The sequence below is a fragment of the Hyaena hyaena genome, unplaced genomic scaffold, assembly GCF_003009895.1.
Source record: "Hyaena hyaena isolate Hyena2069 unplaced genomic scaffold, ASM300989v1 scaffold_153, whole genome shotgun sequence".
In the NCBI taxonomy this organism is placed as follows: Eukaryota; Metazoa; Chordata; class Mammalia; order Carnivora; family Hyaenidae; genus Hyaena; species Hyaena hyaena.
In genome coordinates this window covers 941240-961759 of record NW_024080785.1, presented here as the reverse complement: position 1 = coordinate 961759, position 20520 = coordinate 941240, and the positions used below count along the sequence as shown (strand labels likewise).

Here is a 20520-nt window from a genome sequence, read left to right as displayed (position 1 = left end):
TTGTTTTCTCTGTTTCTCTGGGTAGATAACAAGAAAATTTATGATTAACCAGGGATGTTGCATTTAGCTACCTGAGATTCTTAGCAGATGCATGAAGAGTGACATTACCTCATCACTTTTGAACCTTGTCTCTGTGACAATTCTGTAGTCTTTTTGCTAATTTCATGGTACATCTCCTCAATATGGCCCAGTTATCTATCCTATAGTTCTACCAGACACTCTACTTTCTATTATTGCACACATGTAAGAGCACATGGATAGTTAACAAAAATCCTATAGAATCAGAAACTAGAAGTAGTATTAAATAGGAATAAATAGGAAATGTCATAAAATTAATGGGCTTATGTATCAACAGCTCTATCAACTATTGATTGGGTGATTTGGGGCAAATCACTTAGCTTCTCTATAGCTCTTCTCCCTTCTCTGTAAAATGAGTATTATCATGTAGTTGATAATATTTATTGTTATTATGCAATAGGGATTGTGCTGGGCAATAAAAACAAATGGTTATAGCATAATATCTAGCCTCAGGAAGTTCACAGTCTAGGGAAAGAGACACACCTATCAAGAGATAATTATCACAGGGTAAATGCAATAGTAGATTTCACATAAAAGCATAGAGCATTTAAGAATGGGGCAAGGGAAGTTTGAAAATAGGGGCTCAGGATTTATCTTCAGGGGATTCAAAGAGATCTCCAAATGAAAGCACCTGGCCCACTCCACATTTGTGATAGGCACTATACTAATGTTAACATTCTTTATCTTCATTCTTAAGTGATTTTAGTTACAAACTCTTGAAAAGAACTGAGCATTTTGCACTGGGCAACATCAAAGTTGTGAAACATAAATCCTGTCAGGGAGATAAAAATCCTGCATTCTTTAAGAATGAGTGTTACAAAGACTACAGTCAAGAAGCTGTCCTATTAGTCTCTAAAGCCTGGAATTTACCAAAGTTTCTTAGTTAAAGCTAGTTTGCTGTTTCAAAGACTCCACCTAGCTGACAAACCATAGGGAGTCGTGAAGAGAAATACACAAAGAAACTAAGAAGGGGAAAAAATATGAACTAAGCCAAGATTTTTCTCAAGAACTATGGCCTTTCTCCTCATCACTTTTATAACTATTTAAAAAACTGTCAAACATGTTTTTGGAAATACTTTTCAAGGTAAGATAAAAAGTACAAAATCTTTGGGGTGTGAAAATGTATAGGATGAATGAGTGAATGAGTGAATGAAATGGGTTTCTAGTGTACAGTATTTGAAATACTTGACTTAGCTGCATTCCCTCTTTTTGTTACTCTTGTCAGTCAAACCAATTAATTATTCGGCCTTAGAATCTTAACACAATTAACTAGGAAGCCACTACGAACATGATCATGATCGCTGTACTTACTGGCAGTGAAATGGGAGGGATGGTGGAGAGGTTGATGAAAAGGGTTGAAGGTATTCTTAAGAAAGGCACGGTGAAAAATAGGCATTAATAAGGGGGAAGCCAGCATGCATGCCTGGTAGTGTGGGGTCCATCTTCTGAGCTCCCTAGTAGGTGATCCAAAAGATTCTCAGATGGACCTGAGGAAGGGCGGTGGATGGAGTTTTAATGAATGTATAATCTAGGGGAAATGTGAGGAAATTTGGAAAAGGCCAAGGGAAGGAAAAATCATGTCAAATTAGTTTGCCTTTTGCAAATTGCCCGCAGCCCACTTTGATACAGCAGATCACATACTTTGCCTCACTTTCCTCTTCTGCCTTTGGCTGAGGTATAAACTGGCTTGTGTGCAGATGGGCCTGCGGCACTCCCCTTACTCCAATTTGTCTTATGGTCCCTTGTGTTCTTCTGATTTTTTCCTATTAAATTGTAAACTCCTTGAATGCAAGTGCATCTTACCATTCTCTGTGTCCTCCACAATAGTGACTAGCACTATTATTATTATGTAAATGAAGGACATTGAGTAATTTTGCAGTTGAGCTAAGAATCCACATGTCTCTGCATATAATGGTCTCTGATTCAAAACAGATACTGCATCCACACGCCCATCCTTTCCGGGTGCCATCTCACATCTGGCACTATAACCACGGAGTTCTCTTTAGCGGTAGCATCGTTTTCAGGTATACTTCGTCTACAAATGAGAGCAACCACAGAGCTTACCAAGGATGTGGGTGCTCCTTCTCTCACTAATGTATTTCTCAATGCTTTAGTGAAGTGAGTGTTTTCTGGGCCTTCTTATGGAACGTTGGAGAGGGTGGGTGGTGTGTAGGTAACACATGAAACAGTTTAACATTCCTATCTCCCTAGGCCCTTGGATTCTTTTATTTCTATCATGCCAGGAAAGCTCTGATATCTCAGCTGTATTAAATGTAGGTCATGGTTGAGTCCAGGTTTCAGTCAATCATTCAATAAACTGTGAGAGCCACCTTGAGTTTTACGAACTAGCACATTTACTCTAGAATCTCTAGTAAGTACACTCATATTGAATAATTTGTTTCAATCTACTGGTATATTTCACCTTCTTTGGTCTAACACTCTTAGAATATACTGCCATGCATGTTCCCAGTTTCTGCTGATATAGGTTAGCAAAGGCTTGCTTTCATTTCAGTGGGTAACCTATTTCTTCCTGGGTCATAATGTGTACCTGTCTCCATGAAAAATGGTGAGATTTGACCCACATTTTAGGTCTAGTGGTGATAGGGGATGATTACGGTGCATCTTGAGGAGAATAAACACCCCTCTTAAAGGAATCTGCCCTAGATGAGGTGGTCACAGATTTTTTAAGCCAAGAAGGCCAGTCTCTAGAGGGCAGCTACTTTCACGAATCGAGGAGCCTTAGAGTGACTTGTAGTTTCAAGAATCTCAGTTTCACCTGGGTCCAAGCAGATGTCCCCATTCCAATTTTCAGGATCCTATTCTTTCTCATTTAATACCCTAACTTTCAGGTGAAAAATTTGATTGGACTGTGAATTCAATTATCGCTATAAATTAGCAACTCTTTTGTGCTTAATTTATATCAATATCATACCCGTGTCTGCAAGATCTAAAAGATTCTTCTATAGTTGTCATGGTAGCATTCTGGTCTTAGACTGACTTGAACTGAGTTGAAAGACATGACCCTGTCATGTTCTTTCTATAAGTGCTATAGTGGACTCAGAAGAATCTGTCCTATATCATTGTCTGATAGGTATCTTAACTGCCATAATGGTCAAGTGTAGCAAGAGTTGGGCAATCCCTTGCTTCAGTTGGTATGTCATCACAATCAACCACACATGAAAGCTTAATTGTAATGGCCTCATCTCATTTCCCATTGGGACGAGCTCAGCCAAAGGGCATGACCAAAGCAATTCTTAAATTCTTTGTATGTTTATCTCCTGGGACCACTACTGGTGCCATTTCTGTATATCAGGGTCCAATCAAGAGGTCAAAAAATATTTTGAACATGGAAGGTTAAATGTAAAGAATTATTCCTTATAACTGTTGGGAATTGGAATGATAAAAAAGATGGTTAGTAGGAGCAAAGAGAATTCTAAGGAATATAGGAGAATCAGATACAGGGATCATCTAACTGCTCTTAGGCCTAAGATTGACCCTCATTGAAGAAATCCAGTGACTATGGCTCATTTGAGGTCGGAAGAGTTCGCTGAGTGCAAGGCTGCCTAAGGAGTGTGAGGGGCAACTGTTCCCAGAGGGTGCTGTACTGGTGGTGCTCCACTCCAAAACCACTTGTGGAGCTGCTCATGGGAGTTGCCTGCAAAGTTGCCTGAGGGCTCCCGGAGAAGCTGCTCACGGGGGTCCTATGCGGCAACCTCCCCCCCCACACACACACACTGCCTGAACAGGGAGCTGCAGAAGCCATGTGTACCATAAGAGCCCACCTTAAGGAGCACAGGACACTACAAAGGCACAGATACCTCTTTTTCCTCTAGCGTCCCTCCAGGGCCCTCTACTGACAAAGATTAATTTCATGACAGCTAGAGAAGGAAAAATCGTTACAGGGTCTATTACCACAAAGCAGGCAGTGAAGAGTATTTTTGGACTTTTGAGGCAAAACTTGACAATTGGCTCAATAATCCATTTCCTTTAAATGGAAAAACCTTATAAAGAGGACTGGATTTTATGGGGGCTTCTACAAATGGCCCCTTTGAGGAGATGATAAAAACCATGGACTCTCTCTGGATAAATGCACATGGGTACATATGTGCACAGCTCTGTAGAAGATTTAGGGTTTATCTCTGAACTCAGAGATTAGGCCACGAGTACAGCCTAATGGCTATTCTTCATGTTCAATTTAGTTATTATTCTTAATTTTATTTGAATGTAGAATAGCAACTGTAATATTTCCAAACTCAACTATATTTGATTTTAGTAACAAAGATAAACATTTATTTATTTATTTAGAGAGACAAATCATGAGCCGGGGAGGGGCAGAGAGAGATGGAGACACAGAGCTCTGAGCTGTTAGCACAGAGCCTGACACGGGGCTTGAGCCCACGAACCAGGAGATCATGACCTGAGCCGAAGATGGATGCTTAGCCAATTGAGCCACCCAGGTGCCCCACAAAGATAAACATTTATAAACATTTGAGAAATATAGTCAATAGTGTTAAGGATACTTCTAATTTTGGGGGGTAGGAAATTGGTGAAAGATCTCTGGGGAGAGAGAGAAAGAATGTCAGAGGAAAGGCAGGCAGTTGTAAAACAATCACAAGACTGTTATTGGGATTTGGACTTGGATAGTTGTACACAAAAGAAATGGGGTGTCTATCATGACCTGCTATGCTTTGGTAAAGTACATTATGGTAGCTGGCTTCCAATACGAGATGGCTGGTCCTTCCCTCCTGGTATTCATGCTTATATGTACTCTCCTCCCACACTGACTCAGGTGGAGGAGGAAAAGTTGCCTAATGACAAATTATAGGAAGGCAGATTTTCTTTCACTTATAATAACCATGGCTGTTTAACAATAGGTCATGCTGTAGTGAAATCTACCGTGCTCCTTCTCCTTAGAAGGATTTAAGCCAAAGTTGGCTGATTGCCTTTCAGAGCTGTGGTGATTCTGGCAGCACTTGGAAAACTTATGTAGATAATCTCTAAGACGTTGTTCCTCAAAGCCTTCTCCCCTTGAGGGTGTCTTGGTATGTGTGAATCTCTTTAAATAAGAAAGGACAGCATAGTGGGAAGAGTCTGCGTTACAGAAGGGTTAGAACTCTGGAGGTTACGAGCTGTGTAGCTTTGGGTAAGACACTTAGCATTTCCGAGCTTCACTGTCCTTACTACCTCTCAGGGCTGTTCTGAGAACTCATTAGATGACACATCCCTCAAGTCACCCATTTGGCATTTAATGTATTGTGGTTTTCTTCCTTCCATTTTCTACGATATGATTTATAATCAAACATCTGGGACCAATTAAGATTTTTAAAGTGCAGTGTTGAAACGAGCTAATTTCCCCAGGCTTCAAGTATAGGATTTCATTGTTTTTAAACAATGAACTTGATTAAGATTTGATTTGATGCTTTGTAGCACAGCATCTTAAAAAAATTAAAAAGACAAGTTTGGTATAAGTAGAAATAGAAGGAATCAGAAACCAGATGGCCAACATCATCTTTGAAATTTGCAACTGCAAGATCATCACTTGGCTAATGTCTTTCCTCTCAAGATTATATAAAAAAAAAATACCCCAAAAGTCAAAACACCACAAACTATATTATTCAACATCATAAAATATTTTACCTTCCTGTAAGGTATTCCAAGTTTCAGTAAGAAAAGCTCAGTAATAAGTACTTTATTTTCTTTAAATTTTTAGAAGAAACTGGAATTCACGAGTCAATATATGCTTTTCTATATGCTTTTCAAGATGAAAAGGATTGAAAGTAAATAAATATCCTCAAAATACTGGAAATCAACTTTCATTATTTACAAATGATTTTCTTTAGATTTGTTTTATTTTGTTCACAAAGCTATCTCATGGGCAGAAATCACCCTGAACTACTGAATTAGGTACTAGGATTATGTGTACTGGATAGTTAATATTGTTAAAGTAGATTAGCCTTAACAGCCACAAATCCATTGCTACCTATTAGCATCATCCCTTAAGCATTCTCATTAGAGGCAGTCTATAAGTAATACATGGTAACTGAGATGTGCAATTGTTCTTTTGTACTTCCATTTATTTGCAAAACATACACTGATCTAAATAGGCAGCTTAATGCTCATAGCAGCCTTTAAGCAACTGCAATCAATTTTGCAACTGCTAACAATTTTTCCTACCCCAAAGTCCAAGGTCAACACTATCAATATTTTGTTGATATTTCATACATTTCATACACCTTTTCATACATTGTTCTATACACATATAACTTAATAAAAATGGGATCACATTCCTGTACCATTTATTATGGCCAAATTCAACATCATCAAAACCATTTCTAGGCACTTAATTCAGGTGGCTGTGAAATTTTTGTCATTTGTGTCTTTATACCCATATATTTCAGTCTCTGGAATGTTCATTACATTTTTAATTGTTTTCGTCCATACTGGTGAACCTTGGAGGGACTCTGCTTTAATAGTGAAATGCACATTCTGCCTTAGTATTAACAACTATTAATGCATATCTCATTAAAAATGTACATTTCACAACACCAAGTGAGATGAGCACATTACTCTAAAGGATTCCTGGAAGTCTGAGTCACAAGCCTACGTGACAAGAGCTCCAGGGTTAGGTGGTGGTAGTTGTGGACACTTTGTGGCTTCAACAGGAATTGGACAAAAAATAAGTCTTAGGGCAGACAACTTAGGACTCATATGACCACACTTATATGATGCCATAAAGGATCTAGCCCCTTTTAATTGCTCTGCTCTGCCATCCTTGGAATGCAGGCCTCTGTTCTGTTCATTGCTTCACTACTGAACTATGGCTGCTGCACCTGCGGCATCACATTCCTCAAGCAAGAAAAACAGGTGTAGAACAGGGTGAACTCTGGCCTGTAGAACACGTCTTTCTAAAAGCTTTTCCTGAAAGGGCCAGTAGCAACTTCAGCTTCTTTTTTTTTTTTCTTAATGTTTATTTATTTTTGAGAGAGACAGAGACAGAGCAGGGGAGGGGCAGAGAGAGGGGGAGACGCAGAATCTGAAGCAGGCTCCAGGCTCTGAGCTGTCAGCACGGAGCCCGACGCGGGGCTCAAACCCACCAACCATGAGATCATAACCTGAGCTGAAGTCAGAAGCTCAACTGACCAAGCCACCCAGGTGCTCCTCTGCTTTTGTCTATTCACTAGAACTGTGTCAAACAGCTGCCCTTAGATGTAAAGGGGCCTGAAAAAGTATTTTTAGCCAGAATTAAGTGAAGGTTCTATTAGGATGACTAGATACTAGATAGAAAAAGACCAGGGTCTGCTGCAGAAAACCCGAGTTATAGCAAGCTGTCCTCAGTACATGGCAAAAAATAAAGGGAACCTCACTCTTACTTCCAAAGAGCCTTCAGCGGTCATGGCTAAGATACGGTCGATGTCCTACCACAAAGAATGAGGTGAAGAAAGAGACGGTGTAAGTGATCCTGCTGCATTAGCTATAGAGGGAAAGATTTTCCCCACGGTCAATAACTCAACGGTAGCTAACCTTCACTAACCCTTCAGAAGCCAAGAGGTAAAAAGATTTGCTCTTTATATTACGTGTTTGCATTCTCCTGTAAGTGGAAGCCCGTGAAACTGCACATCTTCAAATGCGCTTTAACTTGCTGTACTGACTCCTAAACCCGTGCAAAAAACGGAGAGGAAGTCAGCTTTGGTTGGTGGACATAACCTTTACATTCTATGTCTAAGCGGTAAAACATCTCCCACGGTACTAAACGAGAGTAGGGGCCCAGTAAACACCTGTCAACTTCTGTTAAGACTAAAAGGAAAAACATGGAAATCAAGATTTGAGAGACTGTCATATCCCTGAACAGTACCAGACGGCTTGCATACATAGCTCATTTGCTCATCAACACGCAGACAGCCTTTACTGTGTAGATAACGAAACTGAGGCTCAGAAAGGATAGCCAGGGGCACACGGAAGGCAGAGGTAGGCTTCAGGTTTAACTGAAAGCCTTTGCTCCCAATGCAGTGCTTCTCATCAGTGCTCCTAATGGTCTCTCCTCCGCCACAGCTCCCGGTACCGGCCTTCTCAGTCAGTAGACAAAAAAATCTGGGCAGAGGTTCGATTCAGCATCTGGAAGGGCACTAACTTCCGCAGACAACTCTCAGGATGGAAGAGCGCTTCTCAAATCCTCAGGGTGTGGTCAAAACAGGATGTGCTGGCGCCAGCTCAGTTAGTAGTGAGGCTGAGTGCGCTGGGCGACGGGACCCGGCGAGCGGTCAGGCCCGGGGGGCTCCAGCGCCGCCCGGCGGCTTCGGGGCAACCGGGAACCCGGCCCGCCGTACCCGGGGCGGGTGGGGGCGCGGCGGGCGGCGGCCGCTGGACCCGGAGGGCCGCGGGCCGGGGCGGGCCGCGCGTGACGCACTTCCGTCCTGCGTCTTCCGGCTTTAAGGGGACCTAGACCTTCCTCATAACAAAACCAGCGCGCTGGCGCCGGGCGCCGCGGCTCCCAGTCTCCGCCCTCCTGCCACCTGCAGCCGCCTCGGCCGCGCCCGGCCCTGCGCCGCCGCGCTGCTGTGTACAGCCGGAGGGGTCAGGCGGAGAGCGGGCCGCGCCCTTTGGCCAACTTCTCCAGCGGCCACCGCGCCGCCTCGCGAGACCCGGGGCCGTGCCGTGGCCGTGCCGTGGCCGCCGCCGAGCAGCAAGCAGGGAGCGGCCGCTGCGGAGGACGCCCGGCAGGACTGTGCCCTGCCCGGGCGCGGAGGGCGACGGTGGCGGGCCCCGCGGCCTTCTTTCAGGTACCCCTGCCCCGGACAGTCGCCCTGAGCGGCTCGGCCCCTTCTCCGGCCCGCGTGGCAGGGCCGTCGCCTAGGGGCCTTATTGCGTTTCAGCGTGGGGGTCGCGGCGGGGGCGGGGCGGTGACTCTCTCTGTTATCACCAATTTCTTTCTCTTTCTCCCGACCTCCCTCCACAGTCTGGAGCCCGGCGGAGCCCGGACCTGGCGGGGAAAGCCGCACCCACGGCCGGGCCCCCAGACCCTGCCGCCGCCGCCGCCGCCACTGTCCATCATCCTTGGTACCGGCAATGGCCTTTGTATCACCCGATGCACTTGTGACTGACTTGGACACGGAATATTGAGAAGGTCCTTCCTTGCCGCCCTCCCCGTACCAGTCGTGCCGGCAGTTACCACCTCGGCTACTTGGGCTTAAGTACTGCTCCTCTTGCCCGTGTGCAACTTCGGGGGCACCATGGACCAAAGCGGGATGGAGATTCCTGTGACCCTCATCATTAAAGCACCGAATCAGAAATACAGTGATCAGACTATTAGCTGCTTCTTGAACTGGACCGTGGGGAAACTAAAAACGCATCTGTCCAACGTGTACCCTAGCAAACCAGTAAGTGTCTAAAAGCTGGGCTCAGCTGCTTTGGCCAGCAACTTTTCGTGCCACGCACTCCCATCTCTCTGTTCCTTCCCTCCCCTCTTGAATCAAGAAGGTCTCTTGCTAGACTGAAAGTATTTTGAGTTCTGAAGTGTTGGCGTGTTCCTTGAGTGTTTCCCAACCATCATTAATATCTTCCTCCTGAGGTTTAGTTAATTAGTAAGAGTACTGTGTACAAAAATATCAAAGAACATGAGAATTGACAGGCATAAAAAAAGGACCATTTTCATTGGACAGAAGTCATCGGCCTAATATGGGAGTGACAGATGGACCCTAAAAAAAAAAAAAAAAAGATAAACACTGCAACCCATATAAAAGCTTTTATTGCTTTGCTTTCGTTAGGCGTTTAGACTTCTAGAACTACAGAAATAGGGCAGTTACTGCAAAAACAGGAGACTTAGAAAAACAACTCAGTTGGCATTATCTGTGTTTGTCAGTGCTTTTGATACAAATATTTTTAGTAGGGGAACTAAATACCCTGAGGTATGTAAGTACTTGGAACAAGCTGGTTGGAACTCTCATTTATTCAGATCTTTTGTTTGAAAGTTAAGATTTACGCAGGGGGTGGCAATTTGTTTTAAAATTTTCGTGTTACAGAAGATTTCCTATTGCATATGATTCATTTTCAAAGTGGAAAATAGCTTTTCAGAATAGTCAGAATTGAAAGTCATAGACTTCCAGAGTGTTGTTCATAACAGTGTGAATACCATTCCTAAGTATATATGCTGAAGCTTATGATTATGTGAGATCTTTATATTGTATGATTCAACCAAAAGGGGCTTGGTTTGCACTGAGATAGACCAAGAGTTATCACTTTTCAAAACTTTTTCTTTTTCAAAAAGTATCTGAGGGTGTGAAACCCATTCGCCTTACCTGCACCCAGGAGAAGCCAGCCTTTGGCAGGAGTGGTGGCCTCCTAGCACTAATCTCCAGGGCCCACATGGATCATTTGGCTGCTGGAGGACAGATGAGTTGCAAACTGGCCTACACCCCACCCCCCAACCCACCTGCTGCTTGTGCACACACTACTAGAGGCTGTACAAAATGACATGCAGCCCATTAGTTACCTGTGGCAAACCTGATTTTTTTCCTCTTCCAGAAAGTCTTCTCTTAGCAGAATTGTAAAAACTGAAGTTTATTTCTACTTCAGAGTGGATGGACCTGGGGGGGATGACCATGTGTTTTTTGTCCTAGAACATCACTGAAAACTTCCTGTGGTTATTAGGTTTGACAGGCTTATGTTCTAACTTACTGATCACATGAGAACTGATTTGAAGCATCGTAGGTGTTAAACAGACCAACTGTTTAATGATACCCCCTAGGTAGTCCTCAACATAGGATGGAAGACTAAAAGTTAACCTTGTAAGATGGTTGTTTAGAACAGAGAACATTTTGTAATGGAGACAATATCATTATTAATATATTATGAGGGAAGTTTGGGTTCTTATGACCACCCACAATGACTCCTTAACACTGATTTCTGTGTTTAGGTGTCTCAGGTGCTATTTCTCTTTAACAGAGTATTTCTTATACTTGATTTCTTTGTACATCTGCCTGGTGGTGTGTCTTGAGAAGCAGGTGTTCCCAGGTAAGAAGTAGAAAAGTTGATGGCTCTGATGGATCCGATGAGCCAAGGGTAGTTGGAGGGCCTTGGTCCCTGTGGGCACTGACTTCTAGGAAAATAAGTAGGAGCTGCTAAAGTGAGAAGAATGCAGATTTGAATTTGTCCTTTTAGGATCTCTAAAAAGATCGGACACATGTCTATTGCTGTTAACAGAATTCTGGCCAAACTGCAACAGTGTGCTAAGTCTTAAGATTCTAGCTTTATGGTCAGATATTGATTTGACTTAATCACAGATAATCTCCACATGGATATTTTAAAATCAGTTCTCTGTCCTTCAGTAAGTTCAGAGGAAATACACTCCTTCCCACCAAAGCGTACTTTCTTATTTATTTTCTAATTTATTTAATTAGGATTTTATTGACCTGGCATTTGAATGTCTGCATGCTAAGTGTGAAGGTGGTGATGGTTCCTTTGCTGTGAACCTCAAGTCTAGTTGGAGATACAGATATGGAAGTAAAAAACTATAATATTATGTGCCTAATGTTACAGAAGAGGATGTACTGAATGCTGTCGGAGCATAGGGAAGGAATGGTCAGCTCTGAAGTATAGGTAAGGGAAAGTGTAGCTGTTTTAAGAAAAGGTTCACAGGGACATTTTTTGTAAAGAGTTGATAACAGGCTATAAAAAATATTTTTTAACATTTTATTCATTTTTTGAGGGACAGAGAAGCAGAGTGTGAGTGGGGGAGGGGCAGAGAGAGAGGGAGACACAGAATCTGAAGCAGGCTCCATGCTGTCAGCACAGAGACCAATGCAGGGCTCAAACCCACAAACCATAAGATCTTGACCTGAGTTGAAGGCTGCTTAGCTGACTGAGCCACCCAAGTGCCCCAAGAGTTAATAACAGTTTTAAGTAAACAAGATGATACCTGCTCTCCTTTTTTTTTTTTAAACCCTGTTATTTCAGAGGTAATGTTATACTGATAATTCTAAATGTAATATAGTACTATGTATGAAGATTGCAGATTCATAATGGGCTAAAAAGGGGAACGTGTTTTCCAGTTAGGAAGTAAGGCAGTTGCCATGTTTATGCAAAACTTTATAGTGTCATCACTATAAAGCTCAAATGTGGCATTGAAGGCTTTTGGAGTTTTGTTTAACTTTGAATGGTATTGATCATTGGTTTAGGACCTGGTTTTGGAACTGGAGAGTACCATCAGTTCATGTTGATAGTGTATAGAGATAACGGTGAGTCATGTTTTAATATGACATTTCTCTTTACTTTATGATGATCAGATCCTGAAATTGGCCTGTAGTTTGAAATAATGATTCCGTAATTTGGGTAATTGCCATTGGGGTGTGAAGCTGCCTGTCAAGAGGGCCACTTTTACTTGAGTAGTTTCAGACTTTGATCTAGTTTAGACTTATTTTCTAGAGATGTAAATATCAACATAGTTGAACTTGTTATTCAGAGAATGGACTATCCTAGAGAAAACTTAAAAAGTAAGAATCTCTAAGTCTAATTAGGCATCTTTCTCATTATCTCTTTCTTACTCTCTTCTCACATATAAACAGTAACAAAGATAGACCTGACTCACCTTGAATTCAGTTTTGAAGGCAAACTTTTCTGGGGCTTTTGTGCCATGGCTCTTCATTTTCCAGTCTTGAGGTCAAATGCCTGTTGAACATGTAGATTTCCTTTATCTTGGTGCTTTATACTGTTGAACTAAAGCAGTCAGTTTCATTACACAGATCTTCTAGCTCTCCTGCTCAGATGGGGAGGTTTGTTGTGCTTTTTCAAATTGTTCCTCTGCTCTTCAGTTCTGTTAGAATTAAAGAAATAGGAACAGAACCAGTTGTCTAAGTTCTGTTATGAGAAGATGACAATCCGTAACCAAACAGCTTACAGTTCAGATGGAAGTCTTACTTTCATTAGCAGTGGAAATAGCTTATATAATATAATCTGAGGTTTCTATCTGTCTCAGTTTTGTAATTCCCTATTACCTTACTCAGGAAGGTCATTTTTAAAACTTACTTAACCATCTCAGAATCTTGACTTAAAGGGGCTTTAATCCATACACATAAATACTTCTTGTTTTATAAGACTTTTCTTTAAAATCTTAGTGCATGTGTTTTAAGAGGGTTTCATGGCATTCATAGAGATAGAGAGCATGAGCAGGGGAGGGGGAGAGAGTAGGGGAGAGAGAGAATCTGAAGCAGGCTCCAAGTTGTCAGTACAGAGCGTGATGTTGGGCTTGAACCCATAAACCATGAGATCATGACCTGAGCCAAAATGAAGAGCCAGACACTCAACTGACACCCAGGTGTCCCCCCCCCTTTTTTTTTTAGTGTTTATTTATTTTGAGGGCAGAGACAGAGGGAGAGAGTCCCATATCTTCCCTAAAATTTATCAAAAATCTGTGCTGTCAGTGCAGAGCCCAGTGGGGGGCTCGATCTCATGAACCGTGAGATCATGACCTGAGCTGAAACCAAGAGTCAGATGCTTAACCAACTGGGCCATCCAAGTGTCCCTCATACATCAGTCTTTTTAAAATAGAATTTTTTTTAGAACTTTTAGTGTAAGTTTTCCTCCTTTATATAACAGATAGTGATTTGATGGTCTCAAATGCTTTTATTTAACTGTCATATTTGGTGCTGAAGTTTGAAACTTCCGTTTACTAAGTGGTTGCCATATGTACTAGGCATTCTACTAAGTACTTTATATGTTGTATCACATTTATTCTTCATTGACACCTTATGATGTATGTTATTATTAGCTCTATTTTATAGATAAGGAAATGAGGCTTGGTGATTTTTTTCCCCCAAGGTCATAGTATTCCTTAGGTAGTAGAACTAGAATTTGAACCCAGGTTGGTCTGACTTTCAAGCCTCAGTGCTTAACTGTTATAATTTACATTGTATGTGATGGTTATATGTAATTAGATGAAGAAAGGCATTTAGGGAATTAGGCCATGTTAGTTACATACTTGCAGATTGAAAAGAAGGGAACTATAAAAGGTTTATGCGTTTAGATGGTTTGTCATTTAAAGGCTATCCATGAATGGTTAATAATATAGCCTTAATGCTGTTCTAATGCATGTCATCTAGTATGTGATTCTCTGTTCATTTTGATACATTTTAGGGAAGATAGGAGAACTTAATATCTTAAAAGATTTCAAAGCACATTACTTTGCTTTATCTTTTTGCATCCTTGCTCGTCTGTTTGAACCATAGCAGTCATGTATTGTGGCTTTCTCTGTTGTATGTGTACCCGATTTATAAGTGGCCTGCTAGTGGAAACAGCTTAGCAGGGAATGACCCTTTGGAGTTCTAGAGAAAATTACTTTTTAAGCTCCTGAATGCTGGTTTTGTATACTGTTGTTGCAAGGAGATAAGGGGTGGAGGCAGTTTGGGTGAACCATGCTTCCATTTTGTAGTGTTTCTGAATTCTCTGGAGCTTTAAATTGGGTGAATTCAGTGGCAGTGGGAGGAAGATATGTTGCAGTACAAATTCAAAGAATTCATTTCCCACAAATATGAAGGTCCCACCTCTGGGAACCACCTCTTTAAAGCTATTTGACACTTGTGACTGAACTATATGTAAGTATTGAAATACTAATAATTACCACTTTCAAAGGACATGGGTTATAGTTCTTTGAACTAACATACACGTTGAGGAGTTTTTACTAAGCTATTTGATTATGTTGATGTCAGATATACTAAGAACATGATTTTTTTAAGCCATACATATTGAGAGACCTATTTCTTCATATAAAAAATTTAGTCTTTTGATACCAACTAGGTGATTTTTTAGAAATATGAAACTTATTGCTCTTGTAAACTCATCTACAGACTCTTATGAATATTTTAGGCATTAGGGATATATTGAATTAAAAAAATTTTTTTTTAATGTTTAGTTTTGAGAGAGAGACAGAGCATGAGTGGGGAAGGAGCAGAGTGAGAGGGGGACACAGAATCCAAAGCAGGCTCCAGGCTCTGCGATATCAGCATAGAGCCCGACGTGGGGCTCGAACCCACGAATCGCAAGATCATGACCTGAGCCAAAGTTGGATGCTTAACCGACTGAGCCACCCAGTTGCCCTACAGATAGATCTCTTTTTGATATCTGATCAAACATTAAAAAGTCAGCTACTTTAGATAGTATATATAAACCTTTTAGAAAGAAAAAATTCCCCAGTTTATCATTTATTTTTACCTATTGTACTAGTAAGTGTGCTTTCCTCACCATATTTCTTATGATGTCTCCTTAGTGGGTGGCAGAATTTTTTGGGCTAGCTAGTTAAGCAGGTATTTTTTGGAGTGGCATAGTTCTGTCTTTGGGCTCCTCAGAGTACCATCAGGATGTTTCCAACTTGGTAATTTAGCTGCCTCTGCTCTACCATATAACATCAGGTACCATGCATATATCCCTTGGCTTTGTCTGGTTTTGAACAGTGGAGGCAGTGAAAATAGCATATCTGATAGGATTTGCTGACTATTGGATGTAGGGTGTGAGCCATGGGAAGGATGGTGGTAGTGTTAATATAAATGGTCAAGTATATTTATATGTGTCTGTGTTGCCTGTATCTTAACGGTAGACTTTTAATTGACAATTTAATTAGTACACTGTGTTAGATTTACCAATCCTGAGTCTTATGGATTTTTATATTGAAAGGGTACCATATATTGTTTTTTCTTAATTGAGAGAAAAATGAACTTTTATTGTGTTAAGCTACTGAGATTATGGGGTTTGTTATAGCAGCTAGCATCACTTATCTTAAATAATACAGAAATGGATTTTTAATCAAGGTAAAAGGTACTGTTATTAGCAGGTCTGGAGAAATAAAATTGTATCACTTTTATAAGTGAAATTGAATTTGAATTGAGGTCTCAAAATCTCTTTTTCCTGATGCTGTAGTCTATAATCCAAAATGGCTAGTTGAAAGTTCATTCAATTGATTATTGTGTTGTTATTATGTCTAACCACTTGTTTTCCAGATATTTAAATTAATTCATTAATATTTAAAGTGAAGAGGCAATACTTTAGTGACATCAAAAAATTTTCAGATCTTCTTACCTAAGTTAGGCACATGAAAATTCCTTTTTTTCTGTTTTCAATCCCAGTAAAATTAAAGAATTCCTTTCTCTTTTTAAAATTTCTGATTATTTGAAGGCATTTGAATTTCAAGCAGCAGTTTTTTTGTTGAGATATAATTCACATAGTATAAAAATTGCTCTTTATTTTAACATGTACAACTCTGGTTTTTAGTAATTCACAAAGTTGTACAGTTGTTACCACTGTCTAATTCCAGAACATTTTTGTTACCTTGAAAGAGGAAACTTATACCCACTAGTAGCCACTCTCCATTCTCTGTTCCCCCATTCCTGTAACTGCTGATCTACTCTGTTTGCCTATTCTGGATATTTCATATAAATGGAATCATAGTATATGTGATCTTTTTTGTCTGGCTCCTTTCACTTAGCATAATGTTTGTAAGGTTCACCCACATTATATAGCATGTATCAGTTCTTCATTACTTTTAGTGGCTAACTAATATTTATTATATGTATATATCATGCTTTGTTCATTCAATTGATGGGCGTTTGGGTTTCTGCTTTTTGGCTCTTATGACTAATGTTATGGACATTCTTATGCAAGATTCTGTGTGGACATATGCTTTCAATTCTCTTTGGTATATACCTAGAAATGGAATGGGTATATACTGAATCATTGGGTAACTCTTTGTTTAACTCTCTGAGGAACTGCCAAACTTTTTCACAGAGGCTGTTCCATTTTACATTCCTACCAGCAGTGTGTGAGAGTTCCAATTTCTCCACATCCTCATCCATACTTATTTTTGCTTCAGTGTACTTTATGGGAGGCATATTGTATAATTTTGTTATCTTCTGTATTGTGCCTTTTTGAAAATTGATATTCCCTTGCTGTGAAAAGATAAAAGCTTATTTGAAGTTGAGCAAATTATTATTTATTTTGTTGGTTGTAGTAGCATTGTGGTTATTTGAAAAAAAAACACCAAAAAACCTGTTCCAGATACATAGTGTTTTTATGGGTGGAAAGAAATGATGTGTGATATTTGCTTTGAAACTCTTTTCCCTCAAAAAGGCAGTGGGTATAGATGAAACAACAAAATATTGATAATTATTGGAGTTGAATATTTGGGAGGTTTTGACAGTGGTAACTGGGGGTTCATTTTGTTTTCTCTACCTTGTGTGTGTTTGAAAGTTTTCATAGTGAAGTAAAAAAGTTGTAAGACAGATGTCTTTTATACAGAATGATGATATGACATAGAAGCATCTCTTAAATGTTTGGACTGGTGGAAAAATGATAGCTTATGATGGCTTCTTTAGCTTCCAGCTGAATTAATAAGTGTATTATGGAAACTTATGAAGCATTATAGAATTCATTTAATTCAACATTTAATTCAAGGGTTAAATCGATTATTATTAACTTATGTTATATAATTTACTATTTATTCCTCACTTAGTATTTATATGTATTGATTGAAGTTTTAGGATTTGTGATGTGTGTGTGTATATATATTTAATATATTTCATATATTAAATTTAATATTTAATAAATATTATTTAATATTTTTATTTAATAAAATATTAAATAAATGTTCAATAAAATATTTAATATTTTAAATATATATTTATATTTATATTATATATATTTTAAATATATATTTATATTATATATATTTTAAATATATATTTATATTATATATATATTTTTAAAAAGCCTCTAGTATTCTATTCGGTTGTTTATATACAGGAATTTGAACTTGTCCCTTTTAGGAATGGCCCACCCAAAAATACTTCCAGGAGAAGCTAAATTGTGCCTAACAGCTAAGAATCTTGGAAAGACAGTTATACCTTTCCCTTCATCTTTGGTACCTAAGAACCCCTGAACCACAGATCTTATTCAATATGACAGGTTCTATTATGGTTACTTCTATCATACAACCCTTTTTAGTGGCCATGTTGAATACATATGTTTTGTTTGAAAATTGTTATAGTTGTTGCTGAGATTTGGCATATTTAACAACTGTTGATATGGCTAATATTTAATTGTTTTAATAGAATTCATGGAACCTATGCCTGTTTTCCAGGAGGTCTTATGGGACTGCACCTAAATGCTTTGATTTTAAATACTTTAATGCTAGCATTGTGAGTACTTAGCAGATTTATCATACGTATAAAATAGGGCAGAGATGACCAAAACTTATTTCCTGTCCTTGGTTGCATATAGAGATGGCAGCTGAAACTCCATGCACTTGAGTTAATTTTTCTTTAGTCTTGTATTTTGAAAAACATATAGAGGTATTTATGAGAGTGGCAGGAATCATAAAAACTAGAATAGTTATTATGTAAAACTGTAGATCCAAATGGCTCTTGAATTAAAACCAGTAATTCTGTATTCTGTATACAATGTTAGTAAAGAAGAAGATAAATGTTATTATCCTTTTAGATTAAAAATACAAAACAATACAGAATAATTGTGGTGGCCTTGAAAGTTTATCCCATTGTTGACTGTTACTACTATAAGGCCAACCGCCTTCTCATTTATAGTCTTGAAGGTCTTTAATGATCGTCACATGTGTGTTGCATTATGGCTGAAAGTCAAATTTTCAATTTACCTTTTTTTCTTATCTTTAAAAAAATTGGTAATTACCTGTATTTTATTGTATCTACAATAGGTAGACTACCATTTGCTGAGTTCTTAATGTCTTTAGGAGAATTTGGAAAAAATAATTTTAAATTATGCCAGTTTTCTGCTTATCTGTGCCTAAAGGGAGTTTTACTTTACTCATATTTAGGCATGTTATTCCCAATTTCCAATTTGTATAATTAGAAAAAGTTGAAATCTTTTCTTTGTCCCATTTCTTAGTTGACGAAGGATCAAAGATTGGTGTATTCGGGCAGACTGCTTCCCGATCATCTGCAGCTGAAAGACATTCTCAGAAAAGTAAGCTTTCTACAACTATTTGATACCAGATGCATTTAGAGGAGATATGTTCTGAAGTTTTATTGATATTCAGGAGGTTCAGTTTCTAGATACTTAAAATCAACCCTTTTGGGGAGCTTAACAGGTAAACTTGAACTAGAAAGTAAAGAGCATAATGATAGATTCTAATTAGGTAAACCATTTTGTGTATCTATCTGATAGCTAAATCTGAAATAGGAGTGTATGTTTGTGTTCAGGCATTAGTCATATAAGAAAGCAGTATTGACTTATCAGTAGTGCAAGAGTAGAGTATTCAAGTAGTGGTAAAGGATTTTCATTGATAATCTCTCTCTCTTAAATCCCCTTTTGACCGAACAGCATGATATTTTAATACAAGTTGCTTGAGGTACGGGATTAATTTCAGGACAGGAAATGAAAGGAAGTCCAGTTGGCCCATCAGTTAGCAAACTTTGGATGCTCAGAGCTAAAATATATTTCAGAGTAATTTTTTGACAATCAGCTTAAATGCTAATAATTTTTTTAACTTAAAAAAATTTATTTTATTTCTTGAGAGACAGAGTGCAGGCAGGGGAGGGGCAGAGAGAGAGGGAGACACAGAATCCAAAGCAGGCTCCAGGCTCTGAGCTGTCAGCACACAGCCCAGTGAGGGGCTTGCACCCACAAACACAAGATCATGACCTGAGCCGAAGTCAGACGCTCAACCTACTGAGCCACCTGGGCGCCCCTGAATGCTAGTAATTTTAATGGCAGCTCTTCTTAGCTCGTGGTCATTTGTGGAATTTATACTTTCAGAACTTTTCTGCATTTGACATGCTGCTTTTTGTTTGTGATTTGAGCAGAATCAGATATATAGCTTTTATGTTTCACAAACTTACCTTTTTGATGTAACTCTTAATGCTCTTTTGAATAACCCTAATCTGATATAGAAGAAGGTCTGTGTCCTCTCCTGTATGTTTATGATCATCCATGGGAAACTTCAAAAAGTCTTATGCTGGTATATTCCTTTTATTTACATAGTTGAAATTTTAGCTTTGCCACTGTGACTTCTTACTGTCATTTTCATTTTAATGTAGTTTCAGGTTGCCAACGTGGTTTAACGATCTCTCCTTCCTGGCTGCCCTCAAAAATAGTGGAATTTGTGGCAGATTTTTCCTCCCTCCCTCTTTTTGATAGATTTGATCTTTTTTTTTTTTTTTTTTTTTTAAACGTAAGCAATGTAAGCTCTATGCCCAACCTGGAGCTTGAATCTGTCATTCTGAGATCAAGAGTCACATGCTGTACCTACTGAACCAGCCAGGTGCCCTGATAGACTTCAATTTTTGGAGAAGTTTTAGGTTCACAGCACAATTAAGCAGAAGCCATAGAGACTTCCCCTATACCTCCTGTCTTTCCACATCCATAGGCTGCCCCACTAACAAAATTCTGCATCAGAGTGATATACTTGTTACAGTTGACACTGTACACGGTATC

At 39.4% G+C, this 20520-nt stretch overlaps 1 protein-coding gene across 3 annotated transcripts in view; it reads left to right on the top strand.

Annotated features, from left to right (window-relative positions):
* Positions 1 to 20520, top strand: part of HERPUD2 (HERPUD family member 2) — an 83386-nt gene that overhangs the window by 42400 nt on the left and 20466 nt on the right. For 2 of the 3 annotated variants that reach the window (XM_039239130.1, XM_039239131.1), the window contains 2 exons: positions 9032 to 9452; positions 18973 to 19050. In XM_039239130.1, the coding sequence (XP_039095061.1) occupies positions 9306 to 9452; positions 18973 to 19050 (225 nt within the window). In that variant the 5' untranslated portion in view covers positions 9032 to 9305. Of the gene's footprint in view, positions 1 to 8527; positions 8856 to 9031; positions 9453 to 18972; positions 19051 to 20520 lie in introns of those variants that run through there. The other variant, XM_039239129.1, reaches the window with a different exon arrangement.